We start from the raw sequence: 24,623 nt of genomic DNA, 5'->3' as shown, positions 1-24,623 counted from the left end.
AGAGCATGAGTTCTGCTGCGCCTGCTGTCTAGGGTCAACCTGGTGAATCCAAACGGGGGTGAATAGATTCATCTTCAAAACAAGACAAAAAGAGGGTCTCTGTCTCTGCCGCTCTCTCTCTCAGTAATCCTGTGCCCTGCTTTCTCTGCTGAATAAGGGTTATATGGACTCTCTCTGGAACAACAGATGTAGGGGTTCCACTTCAAATTCCGAGCTCAGAATAGAGGCAAATAGGAAGCATCGCAGGCACAGGGAATGATATTTGTCTCCATTAATGGACTCCATCTGAGCACGTACTGCGATAATTTGGAAGAACATCACATCAAATTTCCATTGAATGAAGAGCTTTGTGCTCTGTCAGAATCCCCCTCCCCACAAAGGCTGGAGCATGTTTCCTACACAATTAACATCCTTTCCCACTTGCAATAAAATGTTCAATAACTAGCCACTTTGCCCATTGAGGAGGTGCATGAAAGCGCACTGTTAATAATTTAACCCTCTTTCCTTTTTGCCATGTTTGTTTCTAAGCGGAGCATGAAAATGGATTGTGTTTATCGTTTTTTGATTCAGGCTTAATTTAATCCTTTTAAACAACAATTATTTTGCATTTACGCAGCATTAAGCCTTCAGTGTACGCAACAAATCCAATTTCTATTTGCACAGAATGGGGAAGTTAATGCACCTCTCAAAGTAAGCAGGGAAAACAAATAACCACTCTGGAATTTTTTAATTTGGCATTTATGCAGTTATTGAATAAAAAAGGCAACTATTTCATTGGCACATCCTCAAAAGTCCTTTAAAATTTATAGAGCCTTCTAGCATAAGCAGATACATTTAAAAATGTGATTGAAGGACTGTATACACACTTGAAACCAATAGAATTTATGCCCATTTTACAGCTGGTAACTTGCCAGTGAGTGCAAGTAGTCTTGTAAGCAGACTGTTTGCATTGCCCAGCCAAGAGATGACCAGAATGTGATTTAAAAATATAAAGGAGGGCAGCACAAGTCTTCAGGCCAGAGAAATAAAATAAGAATGTTGTATGTATTTGCAGAACAAGTTTCCAATACAGCAGGGTCTTTGTCAAGCACAGCTAAAAATCAATTCAATACATCATGCAAACAAATGTATTATGGGAAAGAAACTCAGGATCCTCCTTGTGTTGTTGAAATTCAACTCAACTCCCATCAGCCCTAGACAGAATGGCTAATAGTCAGGGATGATGGGAGTTGTAGTCCAACAACATCTGGAAGGCCACAGGTTAGGGACCCCTGTGATAAAAATTGTGACACGCTGTGTTGTTTAGGCTACAATCCTCTACATGCTTACCTGGGAGGAAGACTTATCATTGACTTCAATAAAAATTCTTATGTCATAGGACTGCACTGTTAAAAGCATTGTTTTGAAGATACCACTGTGATCTTAACGTTAACAAATATGTAGAACAATATTCTTAAAAAAATATTTAAATCTCACTGTTCTATTAGTATCTACAGTTACTGGATTATGATAAGAAATAAGTGTGTCAACTCTGTTTCTATTACAGTCGTACCTTGGATCCTGAATGCCTTGGTACTTGGACGTTTTGGCTCCCGAATGCCGCAAACTGTTCCTGTTTGCAAACGTTATTTGGAACCCAAACATCTGACAGGACTTCCACAGCTTCCGATTGGTTGCAGGAGCTTTGTGCAGCCAATTGGAAGCCGCGTTTTGGTTTCCACATGTTTTGGAAGTTGAACGGACTTCCAGAATGGATTCCATTCGACTTGCAAGGTACGACTATATTTGATAACACAAGAGAATGTTCTACTTAGAACATATTGGTCACTAGAAGAAAGTGGAATGCTTCTGCAAACAAATACAGCAATTTTCTTCAGCACTTTTAATTTCCTGGAAGTATTTGTATACCACTGTTCAGGTTCCTAGGCTGATCCCCCTTAAAATAAAATGTGAATAAAATAAACAAAAAATCAAGTTCATATGTAAAACAAAGGACCAGGTAAATGAAAACTGGCAGATTAAAGGTAATCAAAACTTTGAGGTTCATCTCTATGGGTGCTCTTAGACCATCACTATTTTTGTGTGGAATTTAGTCACATGCCAGCAAAATTCAGGCTGTGCAATTAAAGCTGATTTGGAGCTCTTGCGCAACAAATTCTCTTTCCCCTCCCCAAACTGGACCTTTTATGAAGAAGAGAAGTGACAGAAAATTGTACTGGAAAATATAGCATAACATTTGCTTGACTGCATTGCCTAACTTTGATCCTGCAAATAAATCAGGATCAATGCACAATAAATAGATGATATAATCTAATTTCCCCGCAAACTTTGAGCAAACAAACCAGGCTAAATGTTCAACGAACAGTAATCAAGAAGCAATCTTTGATTTTTCACTTCTGCATGTAAACAGAATTGCATGCAAGCAGTAGAATTATCTCCACCACTTAGCAAGACAACAACAACCAGCTTACCAAGAAATCACATGTATACCGTGATAACTTATTACCTGGTAAATGACCGTCTTGTCATTCACTCTGATTAAAATCAGGCTCAGACAAATAAAGGAGAATAGGTATCAGCAGCCACTAGCCATGAAAGCTAAATGGAACATCCATATAAAAACAGAGTATACCTCAGGAGACACGAGGGTTGCTACCTTCATGGTCTGCAGGATACAGGTCAATACCGGATACAGGTCTCTGGACTAGACAGATCTTTGCCTGATCCAGTAGGGCTCATTTTAGGCTTGTCCTTATATTTTTAACGTGTCCTGACCGAAAACAGAAGTGCAGGAATGCCTGTATATTAAAATGCAAATGCTTTACCTTGCATGGCTGCAGTTTTCCTTTCCAGAACCGCTTCTGCTTGGAACTTGTGTTTCTTCTCCATCAGAGACTTCTCCTCCACTTAGACATTTTTCCTCCAGGCTGTCTTCATCTAAGCTGTTTTCGTCTAAGCTGTCTTCTTCCAGCTCATCACCAGACTGGCCCACCAGCTCTTCACTTTTGTGGATCCGCTTCTGAAGTTCAAGCTGATACTGAATCTCCTGAGCAAGGCTTTCAGAATCAGAGTCACTCTGTGACAATCCTTCAGATGCCGTTTCCAAAAAGGAGTAATGGACGTGCGGCCGAACTAAACCATTTTGGGATAATGGGCTCTTTGCGTTCATGGTGCAGGGGGAAAAAAAAGTTCAGAATGAGCAGAAAAATCCACTTCACGTGTGTGACCCTTCTGTAAAACAAAGTAAGCAATATCCTAATTATTGCTGTCTGCCCTGTTTCTGAGATGGCTTACAATTATATGGAAAAGAGGTGTGTGTGTGTGTGTGTGTGTGGACCACACGATCCCCAAAGAACATTTCAACTCTTCAAATTTCCAATGAAAGAAAAGCCAGCATTTAAAAATAAGTAAGTTTAGCATTTTCAATATTTTACTTTGAAAGCTCAGAACCCCCTGGAATCCTCAAGGCTAAAAACACACACCCAAGAATAGACATTTTTAATTTTTAAAAAATGTTTTCAAGCTTAAATGTGGAAGGTCTGAAAATCTGAAAGTTGCTTGAAAAATGATCAAGCCTTCTAATGCAACTTGCAATAACAATTAAATAATTGTGTATATTCAAGTCATGTAAACACTGCATATAAAAAAGGGCATTAGAGTCTTGATCTGTGTTTTATGTTTGCAACAATGGGCCTGTTTTTGTAGGCAAAGACTCCTCAGCAATCCCAATGGCCTTAAGCACAAGTGATCAAATGTTACTATTGCTTTATCTAAGGCTGTGTATAACCTCCTCTGCATCCATTACACGTTCCATCACTGGTTTTGGAAGCATCATACACGGCAGGGGTGCCATCTCACCCTCAGGATTGTGGGTGCTCATCACCATATGTGCAGGTGTGTGCGGGTGATGTCTCATGTCCACGGTGTTGTAGCGACGGTGGCTCCTCTCCCTCCTCTTCCTCTCTGCAGCCACAGAGGCACCCTTTTCTGCGGGGAGGGACTTGGGCTCAGAAAAGGGTGCCTTGCTTGCTGGCTGTAGAGGGCGAAGCTGAACCGCTTCTGTCTCGGAGGCAGCGCCACTGCTGCCTGCCAGCTTTTTCCATTGACTTTGTGGGTGCCCGGCCCCCAAAATTATATGATTGTGGGTGCCCAAGCACCCATGGCCCCCTGGAATTGGCTCCTACTGTACACGTCTTAGCCACAATCCATGTCTATCCCGCATCTATCCTGTTGTTCCTTGTGAAATTCTGCCTTCTGATGCATCTCCCCCCAAACCAGCTTCAATTTGAATTGAGAAAAGAATGACCTAGCTGCACTTTAAGCTAGTAATCTGCAAACAGCCGAAGGCTGGCACACCTAGGCCTATGTATGTAATCCCCATTCTGCAACATAGGAGTTTGTATTCCTGCATAAGGACCACTCTGTACTTTCTGGAGTATAAACAAAAGGAAAGCAGTATGTGGTTCTGACCACATTCCTCTCTTATTCGATGGGGGGCGGGGAAGCAATACCATTAGATCAGAAGCAGCCGTGCAAATTGATCATCCTAAGGCAGGAGTAGGCAACCTAAGGCCTGTGAGCCGGATGTGGACCAATCGCCTTCTCAATCCGGCCCACTGATGGTCCGGGAAGCAGCGTGTTTTTACATGTGTAGAACGTGTGCTTTTATTTAAAATGCATCTCTGGGTTATTTGTGGGGCATAGTAATTCGTTCATCCCCCCCCCCCTAAATATATATATATAGTCCAACCCACCACATGCTCTGAGGGACGGTGGACCGGCCCACAGCTGAAAAAGGTTGCTGACCCCTGTTGTAAGGTCTCCTTGCCTGGAAAAAGGGTACTGAAGATCTATTTGGTCTCAGGGCACAACACAAATGGAATAAAGAAGACATCACATACGTGGGGTCAGGATGAGAGGGGGTAGTCTATAGCCAAGCCTTTGCTTCTTGCAATCAATTAGGCAGCTGGTATCATAAGTTATAACAACACAGTAATAAATAGATATCAGTATATTTAAATATGTTGTTATAATTAACTGCATGCCTTAAGCACACCAGTCTTCCAGGGCAGCTAACGTAACAAGGCAAAACAGCAACAGCCCAATGCAAAGCCACTACTGCAAAACCATAAGTACAGACAAACTTTTATACACACATCTTTCTCCCTGTGGATCTGTGATAAACCCTTTGAGTCAAACTGGCCCCTCCAAACTTGGAGGGGTGGGTGTCTTCTGAGCCGCTCATCGCCCTCCTCCCACCTCTAGGTTCATTTTATAGCTGCATGACTGGCAGAAATTCAACCGGGGAAGCGTTTTCCGCCACTGCATCCAGGAGAAGCTGCTTCACCTGTTGGACTCTCTGCACCTCCAGCAGCTGGCCAAAGGGAGCAGGACTTCGGAAGAGGTGCAGCTCTTGTTCCCCACTGGCATCATGCTGAAAAATGCCCACCCCCTTTCCTTCCTGTCTCCTCTCAAGTGATACCTGCCTACTTCACCCCACCCCACCCGAACCCCTTTCCCTTTCTGCTCCCCAACTACCTTTCAGCCGCGACGCCGCAGGCTATTCACAGAGCTACTCTCCGCAGCTCCCGCTGCGCCACTAGCGCCACGTCTCCATAGCAACGGTACACAGATCTTCGCCGCCCCGCCCTCTCTGCTCTTTCTGGGAAGCTACCAATCCTCCGTAACGGGGGGGGGTGTGTGAGAGACCAACGTGGTCGGGGCGGAATGGTACCTTCCGGGCCAAGATTGCGGAGGACGCTGAGGATGCTCAGCTGACTATTGGGCGACTTTTTTTCTCTGCGGATCAAGATAAGCTGATGGCAGCGGAGAATTTTAAACACCTGGCAACTGTAAATTGAAATAAGCACCCACGATGATGCATTCTATGTTTTAAATTGGATAGTTTTTAATTTTCGTCTGCTTGTGTTTATATATGTATGCGTTTTGTGCACAAACCCTTATAGTTGGCAGCGGATACAGATATCTGTCTTGACAGAAATGGAAATGGCAGGAGCGGTTCCCTTTCCTCTCTCACAATAGGGAAGAGCCTCGTTTAAAGCCCGCGTGGTGCAGGGCAGACTGGGCTAGTCCAAGGTATTTTGCTGCCTGAGGCAGAACAGCAAACGGCGCCCCTTTTCCAAGTCAAGGTGTGTTCCCAACCCAGATTCTTTTAGCACCTGAGAACAGAAAACCCTGCAAGTGCCTCTCGTTGGGGTTAAAAAGAAAATAGCAATACATTAAATAGCTTAGCAGTTTTTGCCCTTTCATGACACCCAATGTCAGCTACCTTTGTCACCCATCTCATTCTGCCTAACAATAGTGCTGGCCCCAAAGGCAACGAACAGCTTTTGTAGTGGGCTGTTTCCCGCCACAACCCATTGGGCTTGGAGGGGGAGTGACTGGCCCAAGGTCACCCAGGGCTTCCAACAAGTTCAAACTATAGTCGGACACCAGATAAGTCACTTCAGGTCAACCCTCTAGGTTGTTTCAGTCTTCCCATCGGCAATATGGGGACAATTACTGTAAGCTGTACCACATTGTTGGGAGGGTTTACTGGGAAAATGTGTGAACTGCTTTATATGCTCCAAAGTGCTAAGTATTTTATTTATTGAGATGCTGGCTGAATCATAACATATACAAGTTGCAGATTCTCAACAGCTTTTGCAGTATGGTTGTCTTTTTATTTACAACACAATTAGCCCTGTTGAAAATGTTGATTTTGAAATGTTTTTCACAGAAGGGTAAATATTTAGCCACAGGCTAAATAAAGTGAATGCCGTCCTGCGCCATTGTACATAGTCCAATACTGTCAGTAGGGAGTGACGCTCACAGGTCAGTTTCCTTAACGGAAGGCACATGTTTTTCAAAGACTGATGAATCTTGACTCCCCTCTGAATTCTTCATTGTCCTCGTGCACGATCCTCCAATTACATATTTCTTACTGATCTTCCAAGGGATAACTGCATAAAAAAATAAAACAAATATGTATTGCTCTTGCCCATCACACAGAGTGCTTATTTTGCCGTGTAATATGACATGAAGTTATCTCTGTCAGCCATTACTGAAATCAGAACCTATTCATGTATTTCAAAGCAATCTGGGACCTAAAATTGTATTTATTATTATTTCTTGCAGTTACATCTCACCTTTTTCTCTGAGCAGCTCAAGGTGGTGGACAAGGTTCTCTCCATCCTCATTTAATTCTTGCAACAACAACCTTGTAAGGTAGATTAGACTGGTCCAAGGTCACCCGGTCAGTTTATTGGCTCTGTTGGGGTTTTGAACCCTGGTCTCCCATGTCCCAGTCCAACACTGTGACCACTACACTGACCTTGCCACATGGGTTGTCAGGTGCCAATGACCTTTTCACATCAGTAAGATTCCCTCCCTTGAGAATGCCATTTCGTCCCCTCTCTTTTGTTGCCTTCAGATGAACCTTCCGCTCTTTTTTATTCTTTTAAACTTTTGTTGATTTTACTGATGGCTGTACTGATGTTGTTTTAAAAATACAGTCGTACCTTGGAAGTCGAACGGAATCCTTTCTGGAAGTCCATTTGACTTCCAAAACATTCGGAAACCAAAGCGCGGCTTCTGATTGGCTGCAGGAAGCTCCTTCAGCCAATCGGAAGCCGCGGAAGCAGTGCCGGACATTCGGCTTCTGAAAATTGTTCGAAAACCGGAACACTCACTTCCAGGTTTCGATTGTTTGGGAGCCGATTTGTTTGGGAGCCAAGGCGTTCAGGATCCAAGGTACAACTGTATTGGAATTTATTTCATCATATCATTTATTCCATCTCCCTTTTAAATTATAACCGCTTTTTGTAAAGACTTTCTTTGTGTCCTTTCTGGACATAGGCCTTGAATTGTGGGGTTAGTGGTACAACTTTGTTTTCATGGATAAAATCCAGATTCATTGCTTTGGAACTGTTGTATAAACCGAGAACAAAAATACGGTTAGACTTTAATCCCTAGTTGATCCGTCAGCTATTACCTTGGTTGCATTTCTTAATTCAAATAATTCCCTCTACCCCCATCCACGCAAACACAAAAATTTCCATGCTTACCATTTCTGTTCTTCTCCAGCCCATGGTTGTCTTCATTTGGCCGAGATTTGTTACTTTCAAGCGTCTGATCCGAAACTTCAGTTTCTACATAGGTGACATTTGGAAAGGAAAATAATGAGCAGCAGCAGTGTGTGTGTGTGTGTGTGTGACATTTCTTCACAAAGAGGCAGGGGTCAATTGCAATCTGAAGCCCCACTGAATTCATTGGGATTTACTCCCAGGTAAGTGTGCATAAAGGGAAGCGGGTGGCACTGTGGGTTAAACCACAGAGCCTAGGGCTTGCCGATCAGAAGGTCAGTGGTTCAAATCCCCGTGACAGGGTGAGCTCCCATTGCTCAGTCCCTGCTCCTGCCAACCTAGCAGTTCAAAAGCACAAAGTGCAAGTAGATAAATACGATAGGTACCACTGTGGCGGGAAGGTAAACGGTGTTTCCGTGCACTGCTCTGGTTTCGCCAGAAGTGGCTTAGTCATGCTGGCCACATGACCCGGAAGCTGTACGCCAGCTCCCTCGGCCAATAAAGCAAGATGAGTGCCGCAACCCCAGAGTCGTCTGCAACAGGACCTAATGTTCAGGGGTCCCTTTACCTTTACCTTTACCTTAAGTGTGCATAATGACAGTCCTACCCCCTGCACTGCTTTTGGGAGGGGAGGGGTTGTCAAAGCATCCAAAGTGCACACTCTGTTCATTTGTTTGTCCTCTCTAACCTTTCTTCCATTCTCTGTGAGCCTTCCACAGTTTCACCACAAAAAGCAGGACAATGATGAAGAGAGCAGAAAGTAACACCGTCACAAGGATGGGAAGCAAAAGGCTCGCTCGTTTCACGATTCCTTCATGTGTAATATTTGTTCCTGTTAACAAAAATAAAAATAAAAATGTGAGTTTTCGTGCCTTTGGTACATTGTCCTCTGAGTGTTGCAGAAACATCATATTTCTGTAACAGCCAGCCATGGTTCCTTTAGGGGCAATGTCTGATGGATCCCCACCAGCAAATGAGTTAACAACAGTGCATTGGGTTGGTTGCAAAGTTTCTCTTCAGCTGGTAGAACGAGTTTTTGGTCACTTCCAGATGACCCGTCTATTGAGTGTTTCCAAAAAGTTGAGCATTCATTCCAGATGTTGGACTACAACTCCCATAATTCCTGACCATTGGCCATGCTGGATTGGGTGATGGGAACCGGAGTCCAAAACATATGTAGGGCACCACACTGGCTACCTGTACATCAGGATGTTAACCTTTCACTAACTTACCAATTGTGCTCTGAGAATTCAGAGTTGCTGTGTCAGAACCTGTATACGGTGTTTGTGTAGTAGAATTTCCTTCAGTCACATTGGATATTTTATCTGATTCTGCTGAATTGAAAAAAAAAGAAGGTTTATTCCTTTCACATCCTGAGAGGAGTGAATATAGTAATGCTGAAATTATAGTGAATATCTTGAAATAATCTGTATATTTAAGGATTAGCAGCAGAAGTTAATTCCATTTGGAAATGATTATTTTAATATTATTTCAGCATACCTTTTGTGGCATAAGAATTCAGGGTTGCTGCTCCTCCAGTTGGAGACAGAGTTGGTATACTAAGGTTTTCTTCTGTCGCATTTAATATTTTTTCTGAGCCTGGAGAAAATGAAAAGAGAAGGGTTGTTCCTTTAATTCCCAAGCAAAAATTTAAGAACTCATAAAGAATCCTACTAGCTCAGCCTCAGACCTATGCTCCAGCTAAGTCAGCATGCTGTTACCATGATGGCCACTGGATGCCTCTGGACATAATAGAATTGTAGAGTTGCAAGGGTCCATGAGAATCACCTACTCTACCCCCCTGCAATGCAGGAAACGTTTGCCTAACATGGGGCTCAAACCCACAACCCAGAGATTAAGAGCCTCATGGCCACAAGCAGGTCATAAAGGCTTCTCCTGCTGTTGCTTTGTGCTGGTATACTGCCTCTGAACTGGGAGGTTCTATTTAAACCATCTGAACAAATAGGCACCAATAGCTTCAGCCTCCATGAATTTGCCTAATCCACTTTTCAAGACATCTAGACTGCTAACTATCACCACATCTAAAAGCAACGAACTACCCAATATTCTGCATCAAGCAAAATGTAAAATGCTGCAATACTGATATTCCAGGAGATGAAGTAAGCTGCATGTGGTTGGGTTATCATCGGAAATCAACTTCATTTTTTAACGTCAGGAAATAATTGTTAAACTGCTTCATCATACCATTGGTAGCAATAGAATTCAGAGTTGCTGCTGCAGCGCTTGTGTGTGGTGTTTGTGTCCCAGGGCTTCCTTCTGTAATATTTAATGCTTTGCCTGGCCCTGTTGAAATAATAAAAAAGAATTTTTAAAAAGTCTTCTTCCCCCTTTTCTTACCCCAAGACCATGGGGGGGGGGGCTGGTGCCCATTGGGACTGGTTGGGCAGAAGGCTGGGAGGCTGACAGCAGGGGGAGCCAGAGTTAATGACAGTCACAGCAAACCCATTCTAGCTTTGTCCCAAACCTCCTCCTTACTGAGTTTTATATGGTCAGTAGTGAGACTAAGGGCTCCTCCACACTGCCTCTCATTCCACTGCTTCCCCCCAGGGAAAAGCGCTCTTTAGTGCTCAGTCGGAGCAAACAGCAATTCAGGTTTTCTCTGATTTAGCACTAAGGTGTGGGCTTTTCCTATGAAAGGAGGGAGGCAAGGGGAAAACCACTCAGACTTGTGCTTTTTAGACTTGGGACAAGAAGAAGAGTGGGTGAATCCTAAGGAGGAGGAAGTGGACGTCCAGTGCCACCCTCTAGACTGGTTGAATCATTTGAAATCCTAATAACATCTCTGAATGAGTTTTCAAAACAACAATTCACAGTGTGAAAACAACCCAGGGAGCCCTTTGCTGCAACCTGGTTTCATAAGGAATGCAGAGATTTCAAAGCACACATCTGGAATATCTTCCACCCACACCGTAAGGAAGAAGCCACCGCCCAGAATATTTCAGGTCCCAAAACTTACTGCAGCACCTTATTTTTTAAAAAGACGAAGATCTGAACATACCAACAAACAACAGGAACAACTCCACTACATATGCCATAACCTCAAACGATAAAAGGAGATTCTGGCCCTTAGTTTCTGGGGCATTTAACACTAATGACTTATCCTCTCCACCTGTTCCACCTAATGGTTGGTACCACTACTTTTCAAGTGTCTTGCATGAGGATCATTCCAATGGGACAGCTTGTTATCATTCTATGCAAATTGATGCCCCCAAGTGGCCCCCAGTTTCATCAGATGAAATAAAAATCTTAATAGGCCAGCAACAGAAAGTCACTGGCCCAGATGGCATAGGTCCCAATGTTCTTGAACTAGACCCTGACTGGTGGGCTCCCTTGCTGGCCAACCTATTCACAAGGGTAGATAGGACTGGACTTTTTATGCCAGAGGCAGGGACAGGCGTAATCATCATTCCAATATACAAAAAGGAAGAGCGCACATTACCATCCAACTACGGACCAATAAGCCTCCTCTCCATAGTGGGGAAGCTATGTGCTAAACATCTTCTGGGAAAGCTTACCCAGGGGATGATTGATTGATTGATTGATTGATTAACTGGTTGCAAATAAGAAGTCAGGTAGTTGGGGGCAGACTGAAGTTGGTGGGGCACCCTAACAGACCAGCCTCCACTGTGCAGGATGAATGTCAGAAAAGCCCTGACAGATCAGATCAGAAGTTCCACCTAAGCCAGCACCCTCTTTTGCACAGTGACGCACTGGGCCCTCCATGAGGACCACAGGCAAAGCTTGAAGAAGCAATGGCCTCCTCCTCCTCCTTTTTTTCCCATTGGCTAATGCAGCCATCGACAGACCTATCCCCTTCAAATTGCCCAATGCCCTTTGAAAGCCACCAGTTCCCTCTAATAATGAACACAAGTAGTGAGCGCCTACAGGATTAGGACTAAAATGGAGCCATGGGAAAAGGAGTTGGCTGTATCAGCATGCTCTGGAGAACCCCGACATTTGCAGAAGTATAAAAAGCAAAGTTTAAAAAACCAAGCTCTCAAAATAAAACAGCTCATTGCAGACTGAACAGATCCAATTGTCCATGTACAGTGGTACTTCAGTTCTCAAACGTAATCTGTTCCGGAAGACTGTTAAATTTCCGAAACGTTTGAAAACCAAGGCGCAAAGGGCTGGCTGCAAGTTCAATTGAGAAAATTGAAAAACATGCAGCGGAAGCCGTTCAACTTCCGAAAATGGAAAATGGAAGCATTTACTTCTGGGTTTTCAGCGTTCGAAAACCGAAACATTCGGCTTCCAAGATGCCCAAAAACCAAGGTACCACTGCATTGGATTTGGGTGGGAAGGCAGGAAGTAGCATTGGATGACGAGAATGTAGTGAGTACATCACACCCCACAAAAATGGCGGCGGCGTATTTTACCTTTATAATGGGGAAGGTTTTCTGGAGTTATCGTACTAACTGCAAGTGTTGTTGGGGCGAAGTCTGTGGTAGGCTCTGGAAAAGAGAAACATAATCGTTCAGAATTTTCCTCATTTCCTCCATGTATGGTTGTGGTGCATATATTGTCGGATTCCCAACTGCCACTAGCATGGTCATGATGGGAGCTGCAGTCCAACAAAGTCTGGAGGGACGCAGATTCCCCATCCCTGATCCACGGCATCAGAGCACCAACTGTACCTCCAATGGTGAAGGACACAGAACAAGGCCACCCCTCTTCTGCTCTCACATAATATTCAAACTCAGGGTCATTTATAGAACTCACTTTCACAAGAAATGGCAAGGGCACTTTCGTTGCCTTTAAAAGAGGGTTAGCAGAGATTAGGAATGGCAGAACCTTCACTAGCTATTCTGCACAATAGCTAAATGGAGACTCTAGTTTCGCTGGTTGTCTAGCTCCTTGCACCTAGGCTAGGGAGCAAAAATGGAAGAAGGGCTATTTTCTTCACAACTTCCTGGAGGTATCCTGGAGGTTTCTGGTTGGCTACAGAAAGAAATAGAATGCTGGAAAAGTTGGGCCTTTGGTTTGAGATTCAGCTGAGCTATTATTACGCTCTCATGTTCTTCTGTTCTTAGTAAGCAACGAGGTTAGCATGGGGCCTGGCAAAATTCTGCCCTGGTTTTACTAATCTAGATTAATAGAATTGTAGAATTGGAAGTGATCCCAAGCACCATCTAGTCCAATAGTAGGAATATGCAGCTGTCCCGTATGGGGATCGAACCTGCAAGTTGGGCATTATCAGCACCCTGCTCTAACCAACTAAGCTAACTTGTGGCCATAATGTGGCAGCCCTTCCTTTTTAAAGCAGACTGCCACAATCTGTGCTATTGATTTGCCATTGAATGTATTTTGATGTGAAGAAGACAGAATTTGTGCCTTCTCTCCTCTCGGTATTGCTCTGTCTTGAACGCTGATGGCACAGAGCCACCTCAGCAACACTGTGCACATTTGGCACTTACCATTGTGCCCAAGGTGTAAATTTGCTGTTAAATTTCCTCCTCGGAGAGCTTTGTGACGAATAACACAAGTAACACCAGACTTCTGGGTGTAGGTGTGGACTGTGAGGGTGCTAGTTGAATTCCATTTCTTCTCTTCCTGCTGGTGTTTAGTATCACCTAAAATGCATTTGGGAATACAAGGAAGGAAATAATTCCTATGAATGGTTTTAAGAAAAGGAATGGCAAACAATTAAAACTTTTGGAACTTTAGTTGACAGCTGGAGACCTGCCAATTCTATGTTTTCCTTTCTCCCTCCAACTCTTTCCTGTTGCCTTTTCTCCCCCTCCTTCTTCTCTAAGAACACTCCTGTCTCCAAGCTTGCTTTATTTGGACCCCTTTATTATTTGATCCCTCCTTTGCTGGGTTCTTCTCGCATTGCCCTTTCGGAGAATCACCATAAAGAAATCAATCACTGCCAGAAAGCCCTTTCAAACTGGCCATTTTCTCTGTAACAGGCAGGCAAGCCAGTCACTCTGAGAGTCCCTGGTCCTGACTGGACTGCCTCAAAATCCCTTATAGTGCCTTACCATATTGATCTATTCAGAATGAATGCGACATTTGAAATTCTAAACCTGTCTCAGGCATGGTATCTAGAACAAGGATGGGGAACATTCTTCAGCCCAAGGGTCACAGTCCCTTGTGGGTATCCCATGCGGGGCAGCATCACAGTAGTGTGTAGGGGCAGTGCCAAAAGTGGGGGAACCAATTGGTACACAGTAGGCTACGTTCCGGCTGTGCAAAAGCTGGCATTATCCAGAGTTTCAAGGACATATTCCATCCAGGCAGAAGCATCAGGAAAAACAGGAAGAACTGTTTGACAGTGGAATGTTCTCCCTCAGAAGGTTGTGGACTCTCCTTCCTTAGAGGTTTTTAAGCAGAGGTTGGATGGCCATCTGCCATGGATGCTTTAGCTGAGATTTCTGCATTGCAGGGGGTGGGTGGGCTAGGTGATCCTTGAGGTCCCTTCTAACTCTGCAATTCCACGATGTCAGGGAACTGCCATCGGAGCTAGAGGCGGAGGCAATGCTCCAAAGCGATACTGGAGAAGGGCCCAGCAGGGAGAGAGGCAGCTCATCGGCTGGGGAAGGAAATCAGTGTAACACCAGGGATAAAGGGGGGCAGATGGGGGAATCGGCGAGGGGGCTCCAGGACTCCTTGCCGGAGACCAGCGGGGAGAGCACGGGTCCTCCGCTGCCCACACCCACCCTGCGCAGAAGACTTCTGCGCAGGGAGAGTAGGCGGAGACTTGGCGTCAAAGAACTTCTTTGCTGGAAGAGGTTCAAGAAACGCCCACTGACGGATTCTGCTAGCGACTGAAACAGCCACGAAGTGAAGGGCTGTCCAGACAGAAAAGGTTTAACCAGGCAACCTAGCCAGGAGTGGCGGCAACTTATGCATGAGCAACCCCTATAACCATTACACACGGTTCTATGATTCACTCAGGAGAGGGGTGGTGTGAAGTGTGCCCAGGGACAGTGCATGGCCTGAGGGAGTGCTGAGGGCCAGACACAGATGCCTACACAACCACATTTGGCTTCAAATCTACAGGATCGTTATCCTTGATCTGGATTTTTAATTTCAACACAAACTCTACCAGCATTTGCTTTTAAAAAAATTATGAAGACCTGGGAGGAAAGCCTTTAAAAATGTATTTGGAAGAGAAAGGGAAACCAGAAAGGGGGAAAAGATTCCGGCATTGCAGAGGGTTGGATTAGATGACCCTTGTGGTCCCGTCCAAATCTACAGTTCTATGATTAGTGTATCTGAATGCAGTTATTAAAAGGTGATTTTATGGAATAAAATTTGGTTATTGTGCATGCCAATGACAAACCTAGACAGCATCTTAAAAAGCAGAGACATCACTTTGCCAACGAAGGTCTGTATAGTTAAAGCTATGGTTTTCCCAGTAGTGATGTATGGAAGTGAGAGCTGGACCATAAAGAAGGCTGATCGCCGAAGAATTGATGCTTTTGAATTATGGTGTTGGAGGAGACTCTTGAGAGTCCCATGGACTGCAAGAAGATCAAACCTATCCATTCTTAAGGAAATCAGCCCTGAGTGCTCACTGGAAGGACAGATCGTGAAGCTGAGCCTCCAATACTTTGGCCACCTCATGAGAAGAGAAGACTCCCTGGAAAAGACCCTGATGTTAGGAAAGATGGAGGGCACAAGGAGAAGGGGACAACAGAGGACGACATGGTTGGATAGTGTTCTCGAAGCTACCAGCATGAGTTTGACCAAACTGTGGGAGGCAGTGGAAGACAGGAGTGCCTGGCGTGCTCTGGTCCATGGGGTCATGAAGAGTCGGACACGACTAAACGACTAAACAACAACATTGTGCATGCAAATTTGCTTCAGTGAGACAAGGGCCAACCCATCATTCCTGACCAATGGAACCATCTGGTTCTAGAACAGCTTTTAAAAGACAAAATACACTGCACAAAGAAAGCAAGAGGAAAGCAAGTTCATACCAAAGAGTTCCATCCCATTGTCCAGCAGCCACGTAATTTGAGGAGAGGGTTTAGCACCCCAGGTGGAGCACCTTAACACCATCTTTTCCTCTTGATCATGAACTCTGACCCTTGTTGCTTCCAGCAGAGGTCTGGAAGGAGCAGCTGTAAGAAGACAGAATCAGATTTGAAGGTGACAGTCTCCCCACCACAACTTCATTATGGCAAAGAATGAAGGGTTTGCTTCAAATTTTTCAACATCTGCAGATAAGAGATGTTTTCCTAGTGAACAAGCCAAGGATCACGTCAACAACAAGCCATGGTTTCTGGCTGGCTGGCAATCCTGATTATGAGGGTGCAACAAACCATAACCCCCAGCAACAGAAAGCCAAGCTTAATTTCAGCTTCCTGGTTGGTTTCTTAATTGCCATTGTAAGAGAACTAGGGAGGCATTCATGGTGAGTTCTGACACCTCTTTTTCTAGAAAAATAGCACTGCTTAGAGGTTTTCTGAAAACTGTGTTATTTAGACAGGCCTTTGAAGTGTGAATTTTCTTTCAACCAAGCCAAATTTATGGGTTTTTATACTGATGTTTTCTAGATGCTTTTCATACCATTGCAACTTGCATGTGCAGCCACACTGCCTTGTTGCATTTCTTATGAATGTGAGCTGTATAAACATTTAAACAAAGAAACAAATACATTTTAAACTTTTTGCTATTACTTTTAATTTGGCTGTTTTAACCTTTCTTTATCTCTTACTGTTAATTTCAATTAGCTTTTGATGTTTTCAGTTGCTTTTTAACGGATAATATCAATATTCCTTGTAAACTGGTTTCACTACAAACAAGTGGCATACAATTTTTGTTAAATAAATGAAATGCTCCTCATGCAAAATGAACTGGGATCAGCCAGCGACTCTGGCATCTTTGGAAGTGCAAATGCAGCCTCTGGTTTTCAGCTCCTGTCTTTGATCCCAGGATAGACAACGAGTTCGTGGCTCCTGCTCAGCAGCTGTTGGAGGTTCCACTCTGACATCACCCTTCCCATCACTGTGTCATCCACTGAAAGCCTGGAGGCTCACCTAAGACATTGACGTTCACCTGCTTCCTTCCGGTTGGCACCATGTAGTGGAGGCATGTATAGACTCCTTCATCGCGCACCGTGACGTTGGAGAGACGGACAGAGAAGTCAGCTGCTGAATGATGGACAAGTGTATACCTTGGATCTCTTATGCCTGCAAGAGAGATAAACAATGGGGGCAAGTCAGTAAAAGATTGCATAGCAGTGCATTAGTGTTATGTACTGAGTTGAATAGGATCCAAAAGGCTGATTGGTCCTAGAACAATAGGATTCAGAATGCAGCAGTCTGACTGGTCCTAGAACAATAGGGTACAGAATGCAGCAGTTTGATTGGTCCTAGAACAATGCAGCAGTATGATTGGGAACAATAGGATTCAGAATGCGGCAGTCTGACTGGTCCTAGAACAATAGGGTACAGAATGCAGCAGTCTGATTGGTCCTAGAACAATGCAGCAGTCTGATTGGTCCGCAGGAGCCACCCAATACAGCTCCAGGTGGAAGTGAATCCGCAACCTATTGGCCTACAGGAGAATCCCAGAATTAGCCAATCACGTGCGGCCCATTGTGTAAATAATGTATATAAAGCAGGTATTTTGGGGAAACTTTCATTCCACACTACTATGAGCTGAATAAAGAGCATGAAAGCCGCACTCTACTCTGAGTATATTTCAATTAGGTTCTGCCTCATTCTGAAGGGGAGTAATGGGCTGTGTTGCAGGGATAAGGGGGAAGAGAGAAGCATGCCTCCACTTTTAATCCAGGAAACCCTGTGCCCCAAGAAACAAAAGTATAGGCAAAACACTCCTGTAAAGTGGCATCTTTAAAGACCTACCTATTGATTGATTGATTGATTGATTGTGTTTACATCCCACCTTTTCCTCCAAGGTGCTCAAGGTGGTAGACATGGTTCTCCCTCTCCTCATTTAATCCTCAAAACAACCCTGTAAGGTAGGCTAAGCCAGGCGGCAGTGACTGGCGCAAGGTGAGCTTCATGGCCAAGTGGGAATCTGAACCCTGCTCTCCCAGGTCCTAGTTCAGCACTCTAACCACTGCACCACACTTGTGGCACATGTTAGAGCCCACCTGAACGAACCGACTGTTGGAAAGAGTGGTGGGCTTTTTTCCGTTCCTTTTTCAAATGTAGGGGCGGCATAATAAACCCGTTGGAAGGAATTGCTGTATTCACACATCCTAACCACTGCAAAGGGGGCCTTCATTGCACTGACTTCCTGCAGGGGTGTGGCTGTGAGTGAACCTGTCAAAGCTGAGTTGTGTTGGTGTGTGTGACTCATATCGCTGTTCCTTGGGAAATCTTACTTGTTTCCTATTTCCGGTGGAAATGTTATGGGGTCCCTGCCTTCCCCCAGCACCTACCTCGCTGGGTGTTCCTGAAGAAAATCACAAACCCACGTGGGTTCTTCCACTCCACAGCAGATCCGATATCCCCAGCCACAGCGCAGCGTAGATCCAGATTTTCCCCCTCCACTACAGTTATGTTTTCAATGGGAGCTTCTTGAAAAGACCCTGCAAAAGGAAATGGATTTGTGAAGGGTTGCTCCGAGCCGAAAGCTCACCTTGGAACAAGATAGAACAGCCCTCTCCTGTTTTAAAGAGCTGATATTTCAGTTCGGTCACACACCTTGTGTTTATTTTCCACATCTGTGCCCACAGCACAATGGCAAACTCGGGTGGTGAGTGCCACCAGCACTATAGCCAAACTGGGCCAAATGATGTGCTCAGGGGGGATTCTGAGGTTAAGTGCAATGAAAAGAAAAAAAAAACCACCCAAGAACCACCACCACAATTACAGTGCAGTAAGGGGAGAGAGCCTGTACATTTGCCACAGAAAAATGAGTTGCAGCTGGAAAACAAAAAAACCCAAAATGAGTGGTGAGCCCTATGTTGCAATTCACCATTTCAAGCCCTCTGTGACAAAGGTACACAACTTAGGTTGGGTTAGATAAAGAAGCATGCTTTATTTGTACTGAATTAGCCAGGCTATCTCCTTACCAACGAGCATCAGTTCTGCATTGTCTGGGTTAAGTCTGATTCTCAACCTGATTTATCTCACACGGTTGTGGTGACTACTAAAGGAGGCTGCCTTGAGGGATATGATTTCTGACAGAGAAACAAGTAGGACTGCAACAAAATGTTGCAGCGTTGAATGTTCCTGTTCTGAGTTCTAACCTTCTATGCTCCTTCCAGAGGATACTCCTCCTGTCCTCTCCCTACCCCAGGCATTCACTCCATTTATGTGCCACCTCCAGGCAATTTTCTTAGACAGGAAAATGCAAAATACAATTAAAATGCAAGCCCTTAAGACAATAAATAAATAAACAAACAAACCACACAGCAGAAACTTAGCATGAAACTTAGCAGCTCAAACCATTAGCTAGTGTCCCATGAGCAGAGCAGACCACAAACCTTGCTCAATTCCTCACTGGACTGTTTTGTGTGTGTGTGTGTGGGGGAGTTTCTTACCATTATTATGTTTTTTCTTTCTCTCAAGATTGCTTGTGCTTCTGCAAACCTTGGTGCTTTCCCCAAGATTGCTGATACCTCCCCCGCTTTGTGAGGAAGGGACTGTTTTGGATGCATAAGGATTGCCGCTCATATAATGAAATTGTTAGGGTACATGAGAACCTTGAAGCTCTGACTTTAAAGGAAAACATTGCAAAGTTCACTGTATCAAGGCAGAGAAAGCTGTGCTTGTGGTTTTCTATGGGGCCTTTCTATAACTTCACTGCTTCCTGCCACTAGCATCAGTGGGGGCAAAAATATATGCATTCAAAAGCTTGAAACTAAAAGAGAAAGGAAGTTTATGTGTGAGTGTGCACAGCCCAGATTCATTTGTACAAAAAACCCCAAAACTTTCCCATGTGAGGCATTAGAAAATCCAGGGTTACGACAGGCAACCCTAAGAGCTGTGTACAGTATATGGCCTAGACCATCAGGGCACCATCAGTCTTCAGCTGGTGGGTTTGAATGAACCTGCAGCTTGGTCATAGCTTGATCAAAAGTGAATCGCAGCAGTACTACCATACCAATGCATGGTAAAAAAACTTGAGAAGTGAGGCCCCCAAGGTTTGCTTGGGTTCAAGGCAGATCCTGAAACTGAAAAATTGAGGACTTCTGGTCTAGGTGGTGGTTGCACATTCTCAGTCCAGAGTGCAGGGAATGCATGCTAAACCCACTTGAATGGCACCCAGCTGCACCTCAGCCTCATACGCAACATCATTAAACACGGGCTAAATGCAGCACACCATCTTCAACAGGACTCACCTAAAGCTGACCGCCCCTCACATAGCTTATCTATAAGTTCCAGTTAACACCCATGTAGTCATGTTTTTGTCTTTGTAGAAACACCCAGAGCAATGACAAACCTAGACAGCATCTTAAAAAGCAGAGACATCACCTTGCCAACAAAGGTCCATATCATTAAAGCTATGGTTTTCCCAATAGTGATGTATGGAAGTGAGAGCTGGACCATAAAGAAGGCTGATCACTGAAGAATTGATGCTTTTGAATTATGGTGCTGGAGGAGACTCTTGAGAGTCCCATGGACTGCAAGAAGATCAAACCTATCCATTCTTAAGGAAATCAGCCCTGAGTGCTCACTGGAAGGACAGATTGTGAAGCTGAGGCTCCAATACTTTGGCCACCTCATGAGAAGAGAAGACTCCCTGGAAAAGACCCTGATGTTGGGAAAGATTGAGGGCACAAGGAGAAGAGGACGACAGAGGAAAGTGTTGGAAAGTGTTCTCGAAGCTACCAGCATGAGTTTGACCAAACTGTGAGAGGCAGTGGAAGACAGGGATGCCTGGTGTGCTCTGGTCCATGGGGTCACAACGAGTCGGACACGACTAAACGACTAAACAACAACAACAACAGAAACATCCAGAGCTGCTTCACAGCCCATTCCCCACCCCAAACAGAGCTAGGTTCTGCATAGGCTTGGGAGAATAAGAGGTGGCAGTTGTTGGTTCGGCTCCCCAATTGGAAGCCTTTTGGTGATGCCTGGATCCTGTCCTCACACATCCAGCCATACCAGACTTACTGGAAAGACAATGCCTTCCCACCCCATTTCCTGAAAGGAGTGTGGTTTGCCAAGCTTTCCAGTCTGGGGATCTAGTGTTTCCCTGTACAAGCTAATAAGAGGATAAAGCAAGGCTATGAAGGGGAAGGTAGAGATGGCTTCTAATGAGCAGTCCAGGCCCACAGTGAGGGAGGCAAGCGAGGGGCTATCCCAGCATGGCCTCGCCTGGTGCTCTTCTCTGCAGGCATCAGCGGGATACGCCTGGCAAGGGCCATGTCGGCTGACTGGGCTCCTCCCTGTGCAGGTGGGCAGGTGCGGCAGTGCAATCCTGTTTGGCTCCGATGAGGGTGGGAGCGCTCCAGTGGCATCAGCAGCTGGCCTGCCCTGGGTACCAGCAACCCACGCTATGCCACTACAGGCAGGTGAGGCCAGGCTGAGATTGGTGGGGCAGTGGAATGGATTTTGTATTTATAAGATCTAACAGAGGTGCTGTTTGTAAGGAGGGAAAAACGGTCAGCTGGAAGAACAGTTTAACAGCAAGTGAAGGATGACAAGTGGACACTAAATAAAAATGATGCAGTTATGGGAGGAAATGATCATTGTTTGCAACAGGAGCGGGAAACCTGATTTGAAGAAATTGTATTGAAGTAATTCGGTTTGATTTGTAGTCATTTGGAAAATTAATAAAAATAATAATTTGAGATTGGTGGGGCAGTGCACCATTTGCCCTGATGCACCAGACTCTGCTGCTCAAATTATCTGTGGGTAAAGGTGGGTGTAGGGATGTGGGTGGTGCTGTGGGTTAAACCACCGAGCCCAGGACTTGCAGATCAGAAGGTTGGTGGTTCGAATCCCCGTGACGGGGTGAGCTCCCGTTGCTCGGTCCCTGCTCCTGCCACCTAGCAGTTTGAAAGCACATCAAAGTGCAAGTAGATAAATAGGTACCACTCCGGCGGGAAGGTAAATGTCATTTCTGTGAGCTGCTCTGGTTTGCCAGAAGTGGCTTAGTCCTGCTGGCCACATGACCCGGAAGCTGTACGCCGGCTCCCTCGGCCAATCAAGCGAGATGAGCGCCGCAACCCCAGAGTTGGTCACGACTGGACCTAATTGTCAAGGGTCCCTTTACCTTTTTTAAAGGTGTGTATAGGTCTGAAAAAGTTGAAGTGTGTCACCCTAGACCATTTCCCAGAATCTTCTGGGTGTCCTGGTGCAGGGATGGCTCTCCCTGAACTTGGCAAGTTTGAACATCACCCAAATGAGCTCAGAGAGCCAGAGGTGGTTAGAGCACTGGACTAGGACCTGGGAGACCAGGGCTGACTCCCCACCCACTGGATGACCGTGGGCCAGCCTCTCGCTCTCAGCCTACCTCGCAGGGTTTTTGTGAGGATAAAATGGGGAGAACTACGTACATCACTTTGAGCTGCCCAGAGGAAAAGTGGGATACAAATGCAGTAAATAATGATAAATAACTGTTGTGACCTACCTTGTAGCAGCTGCAGCAGCAAAGCCAGCTCAAAGAGTGCCAGGACGAGGGACATGTTGAGTCGGTGCCTCCTTCAACAGCAGCCCCCAAGTTGCTACCGAAGAAACTTCCTCTTTGCTTCTGAAGTCAGGGGCCTGCAGCTGGCTCCTCCTTTTCAACAGGCTACCAAGTGCATGTGCCATGACCTCAGCAGTGACAGGATCTGCCCCCTTTCCTCTCTCCCTTCACATCTTTCAGACGGGGGACACTTTCCTCTGCGGCTGAAGTCAAGAAAACTTGTAGCCACTTGTTAGGCTGCTCTAAAATTAACTTTCTATGTGGGCAGTGCTGACATCAGACACCTCTGCTGATTCCTCTCTGAAGCCCAACATGTACTTCATCTTTCCTTGCTGCTTCATATATGGAAAAGGCAAAACCATCTGACGCAATTTCCAGTTCAGGTTGTTCATTAAGGTGGTTGTGCATACTTGTGTTTATTTACCAAGCTGTGTTGGCCCGCTGGGATTCCCCGCCCCCCCAAGCTGCTTTATCAGAACTCCATATGGTAGGGTATCCCACAGAAAAGGGATGGCGAGAAATTTGGTTTGGATTTTCACAGGAACCCCTCTCGTTTGCACTTCCTGAAATAACATGTGAATCGAAGAAAAAGCACTGTCCTTTGAAACCCACGCTTCTCCAAATTTTGTGGTGCAGTTCCTCAGCCAAAAAGGGTGAGCAAAAATGCATCTAGTAAGAGGAAGCATGCATAAAAATGCACATGTTCATGAAAATAACACACAAACAAAAACATCATACGAAACGACTTGTAAAATGTGTAGGAGACAAAACTATGTACAAGAGGAAATGCATACTATCCTGATTACAAATTTTCATCATTATATTTTTAAATGCATAATGCTGCAGAAATGTGACGAACAAGACAGGAGAAAAAGGGAAACCAAGAGAAACGGAAAGGAATAGATGCATTTGGCCATCCCAAGTTATGTAATGAAATACACTGGAGAGACAGTGTGGTGTAGTGGTTAGTGTCAAACTAGGACCTGGCAGAGCAGAGTTCCAATCTCCAGCCAGCCATGAAACTCTCTTGGTGACTTTGGCCAGTCACCAACTCAGGGTTGTTGTGAGGATAAAAATGGGGAGGAATAGAACCATGCACACCACTTTGAGCTCCTTGGAAGAAAGGTAGGATATGAAACATCATGTATAAATGACTAATGCCCAGCTTGTCTTGATCCTGCTACCAGTCAACACTATTGGCTGACTCACAGCAAAATCCTGAACATGTTTACACAGAAGTAAAGTCCTACAGAGCTCAAGAGTGCTTTACTTTCACCTTTCAAATCCGTTCTCAAAAATTGAATGTAACTGTTAAAAAACCCACCCTCCCCTCCCCCTTCTATTTTTCATGTTGAAAGCTTTGCAGTGTCCAAATAAAGGTATGGAGAACTGAGAAGGATGCACAATGGACAGAAGACGTACTTTCCCTGCCTCAGTTTTCTTCCTCAACACAATTTCACATGTTTTGTTTAAAAAGGATGGGCAGCAATTGAACATGAGAATGAGGTGTGGGGAACAGAAAAAGGAACCAAAATTGCCTTTAAAAAAGTTAAAAGCTTCATTTAAAAATGCCCTAGAACTTTCAGATATATATATAATGTTAGGGTGCCCTCAACAGCTAGCGAAACACAGGTGGGGCGGATAAAAGCGGGCTTTACACTCCCGTATACGCACTTAAGATTGCAACTCCATAGTTATCCATAGATATTATGAGAGGGGTTGAAGAATGTGTCTGTGTCTTACACTTCCATCTTTTCCACAAAAATGTATCAAGCCCCCCTTAGTTTTAAGAACATAAAAGAGCAGCCCTCTTAGATCAGGACAAAGATTAATCTAGTCCAGCATCCTGTTCTCACAGGACTCCACCAGACCCCATATGGGAAGCCAGAAAGAAGGGCCTGAATGCAACAACACTCTCCTCACTTGTGATTCCCAGGCAAATGTCATTCTGAG

The 24,623-nt window shown here is 44.8% G+C and overlaps 2 protein-coding genes across 5 annotated transcripts in view; both read right to left on the bottom strand.

The window, feature by feature from the left end:
- JHY (junctional cadherin complex regulator) overlaps positions 1-5,634 on the bottom strand; it is a 35,438-nt gene extending 29,804 nt beyond the window's left edge. For 2 of the 3 annotated variants that reach the window (XM_081889811.1, XM_081889813.1), the window contains exons 1-2: positions 5,539-5,634; positions 2,826-3,231 (exon numbers count right to left, since the gene is read on the bottom strand). In XM_081889811.1, coding sequence (XP_081745937.1) covers positions 2,826-3,169 — 344 coding nt within the window. In that variant the 5' untranslated portion in view covers positions 3,170-3,231; positions 5,539-5,634. Of the gene's footprint in view, positions 1-2,825; positions 3,232-5,347; positions 5,468-5,538 lie in introns of those variants that run through there. The other variant, XM_081889812.1, reaches the window with a different exon arrangement.
- A 1,074-nt stretch (positions 5,635-6,708) lies between these two features.
- On the bottom strand, positions 6,709-22,980 carry CRTAM (cytotoxic and regulatory T cell molecule). 2 transcript variants are annotated; one of them, XM_081889931.1, is made up of 12 exons: positions 22,614-22,980; positions 18,469-18,618; positions 17,096-17,248; positions 16,034-16,177; positions 13,523-13,678; positions 12,485-12,559; positions 10,290-10,388; positions 9,585-9,683; positions 9,317-9,415; positions 8,773-8,916; positions 8,067-8,150; positions 6,709-6,962 (listed from the first exon to the last, which is right to left on the bottom strand). In XM_081889931.1, the coding sequence occupies exons 1-12, from the start codon at positions 22,666-22,668 to the stop codon at positions 6,829-6,831; spliced, it is 1,392 nt and encodes a 463-aa protein (XP_081746057.1). In that variant the 5' UTR covers positions 22,669-22,980; the 3' UTR covers positions 6,709-6,828. The 2 variants fall into 2 exon arrangements, with proteins under 2 accessions (XP_081746057.1, XP_081746056.1); XM_081889930.1 differs by having other exon boundaries at positions 9,317-9,418; positions 22,614-22,979.
- Between the last annotated feature and the right edge of the window lie 1,643 nt (positions 22,981-24,623).

This window comes from Podarcis melisellensis (assembly GCF_964234715.1).
Source record: "Podarcis melisellensis genome assembly, chromosome: 15".
Lineage (NCBI taxonomy): Eukaryota > Metazoa > Chordata > Lepidosauria > Squamata > Lacertidae > Podarcis > Podarcis melisellensis.
Note: the sequence above shows the minus strand (reverse complement) of the source record. Positions and strands in the feature narration are given on the sequence as shown.

Bases quoted from the DNA above. Each gene is read 5' to 3' on its own strand.
- CRTAM (XM_081889930.1), bottom strand. From the start codon at position 22,668: ATGTCCCTCGTCCTGGCACTCTTTGAGCTGGCTTTGCTGCTGCAGCTG. The intron at 10,389-12,484 runs GTAAAATACGCC...TTATTTCAACAG, and splicing joins AAACCTTCCCCATTATAAAG to GGCCAGGCAAAGCATTAAAT. The intron at 9,684-10,289 runs GTATGATGAAGC...CATTTTCTCCAG, and splicing joins GAATTCTATTGCTACCAATG to GCTCAGAAAAAATATTAAAT.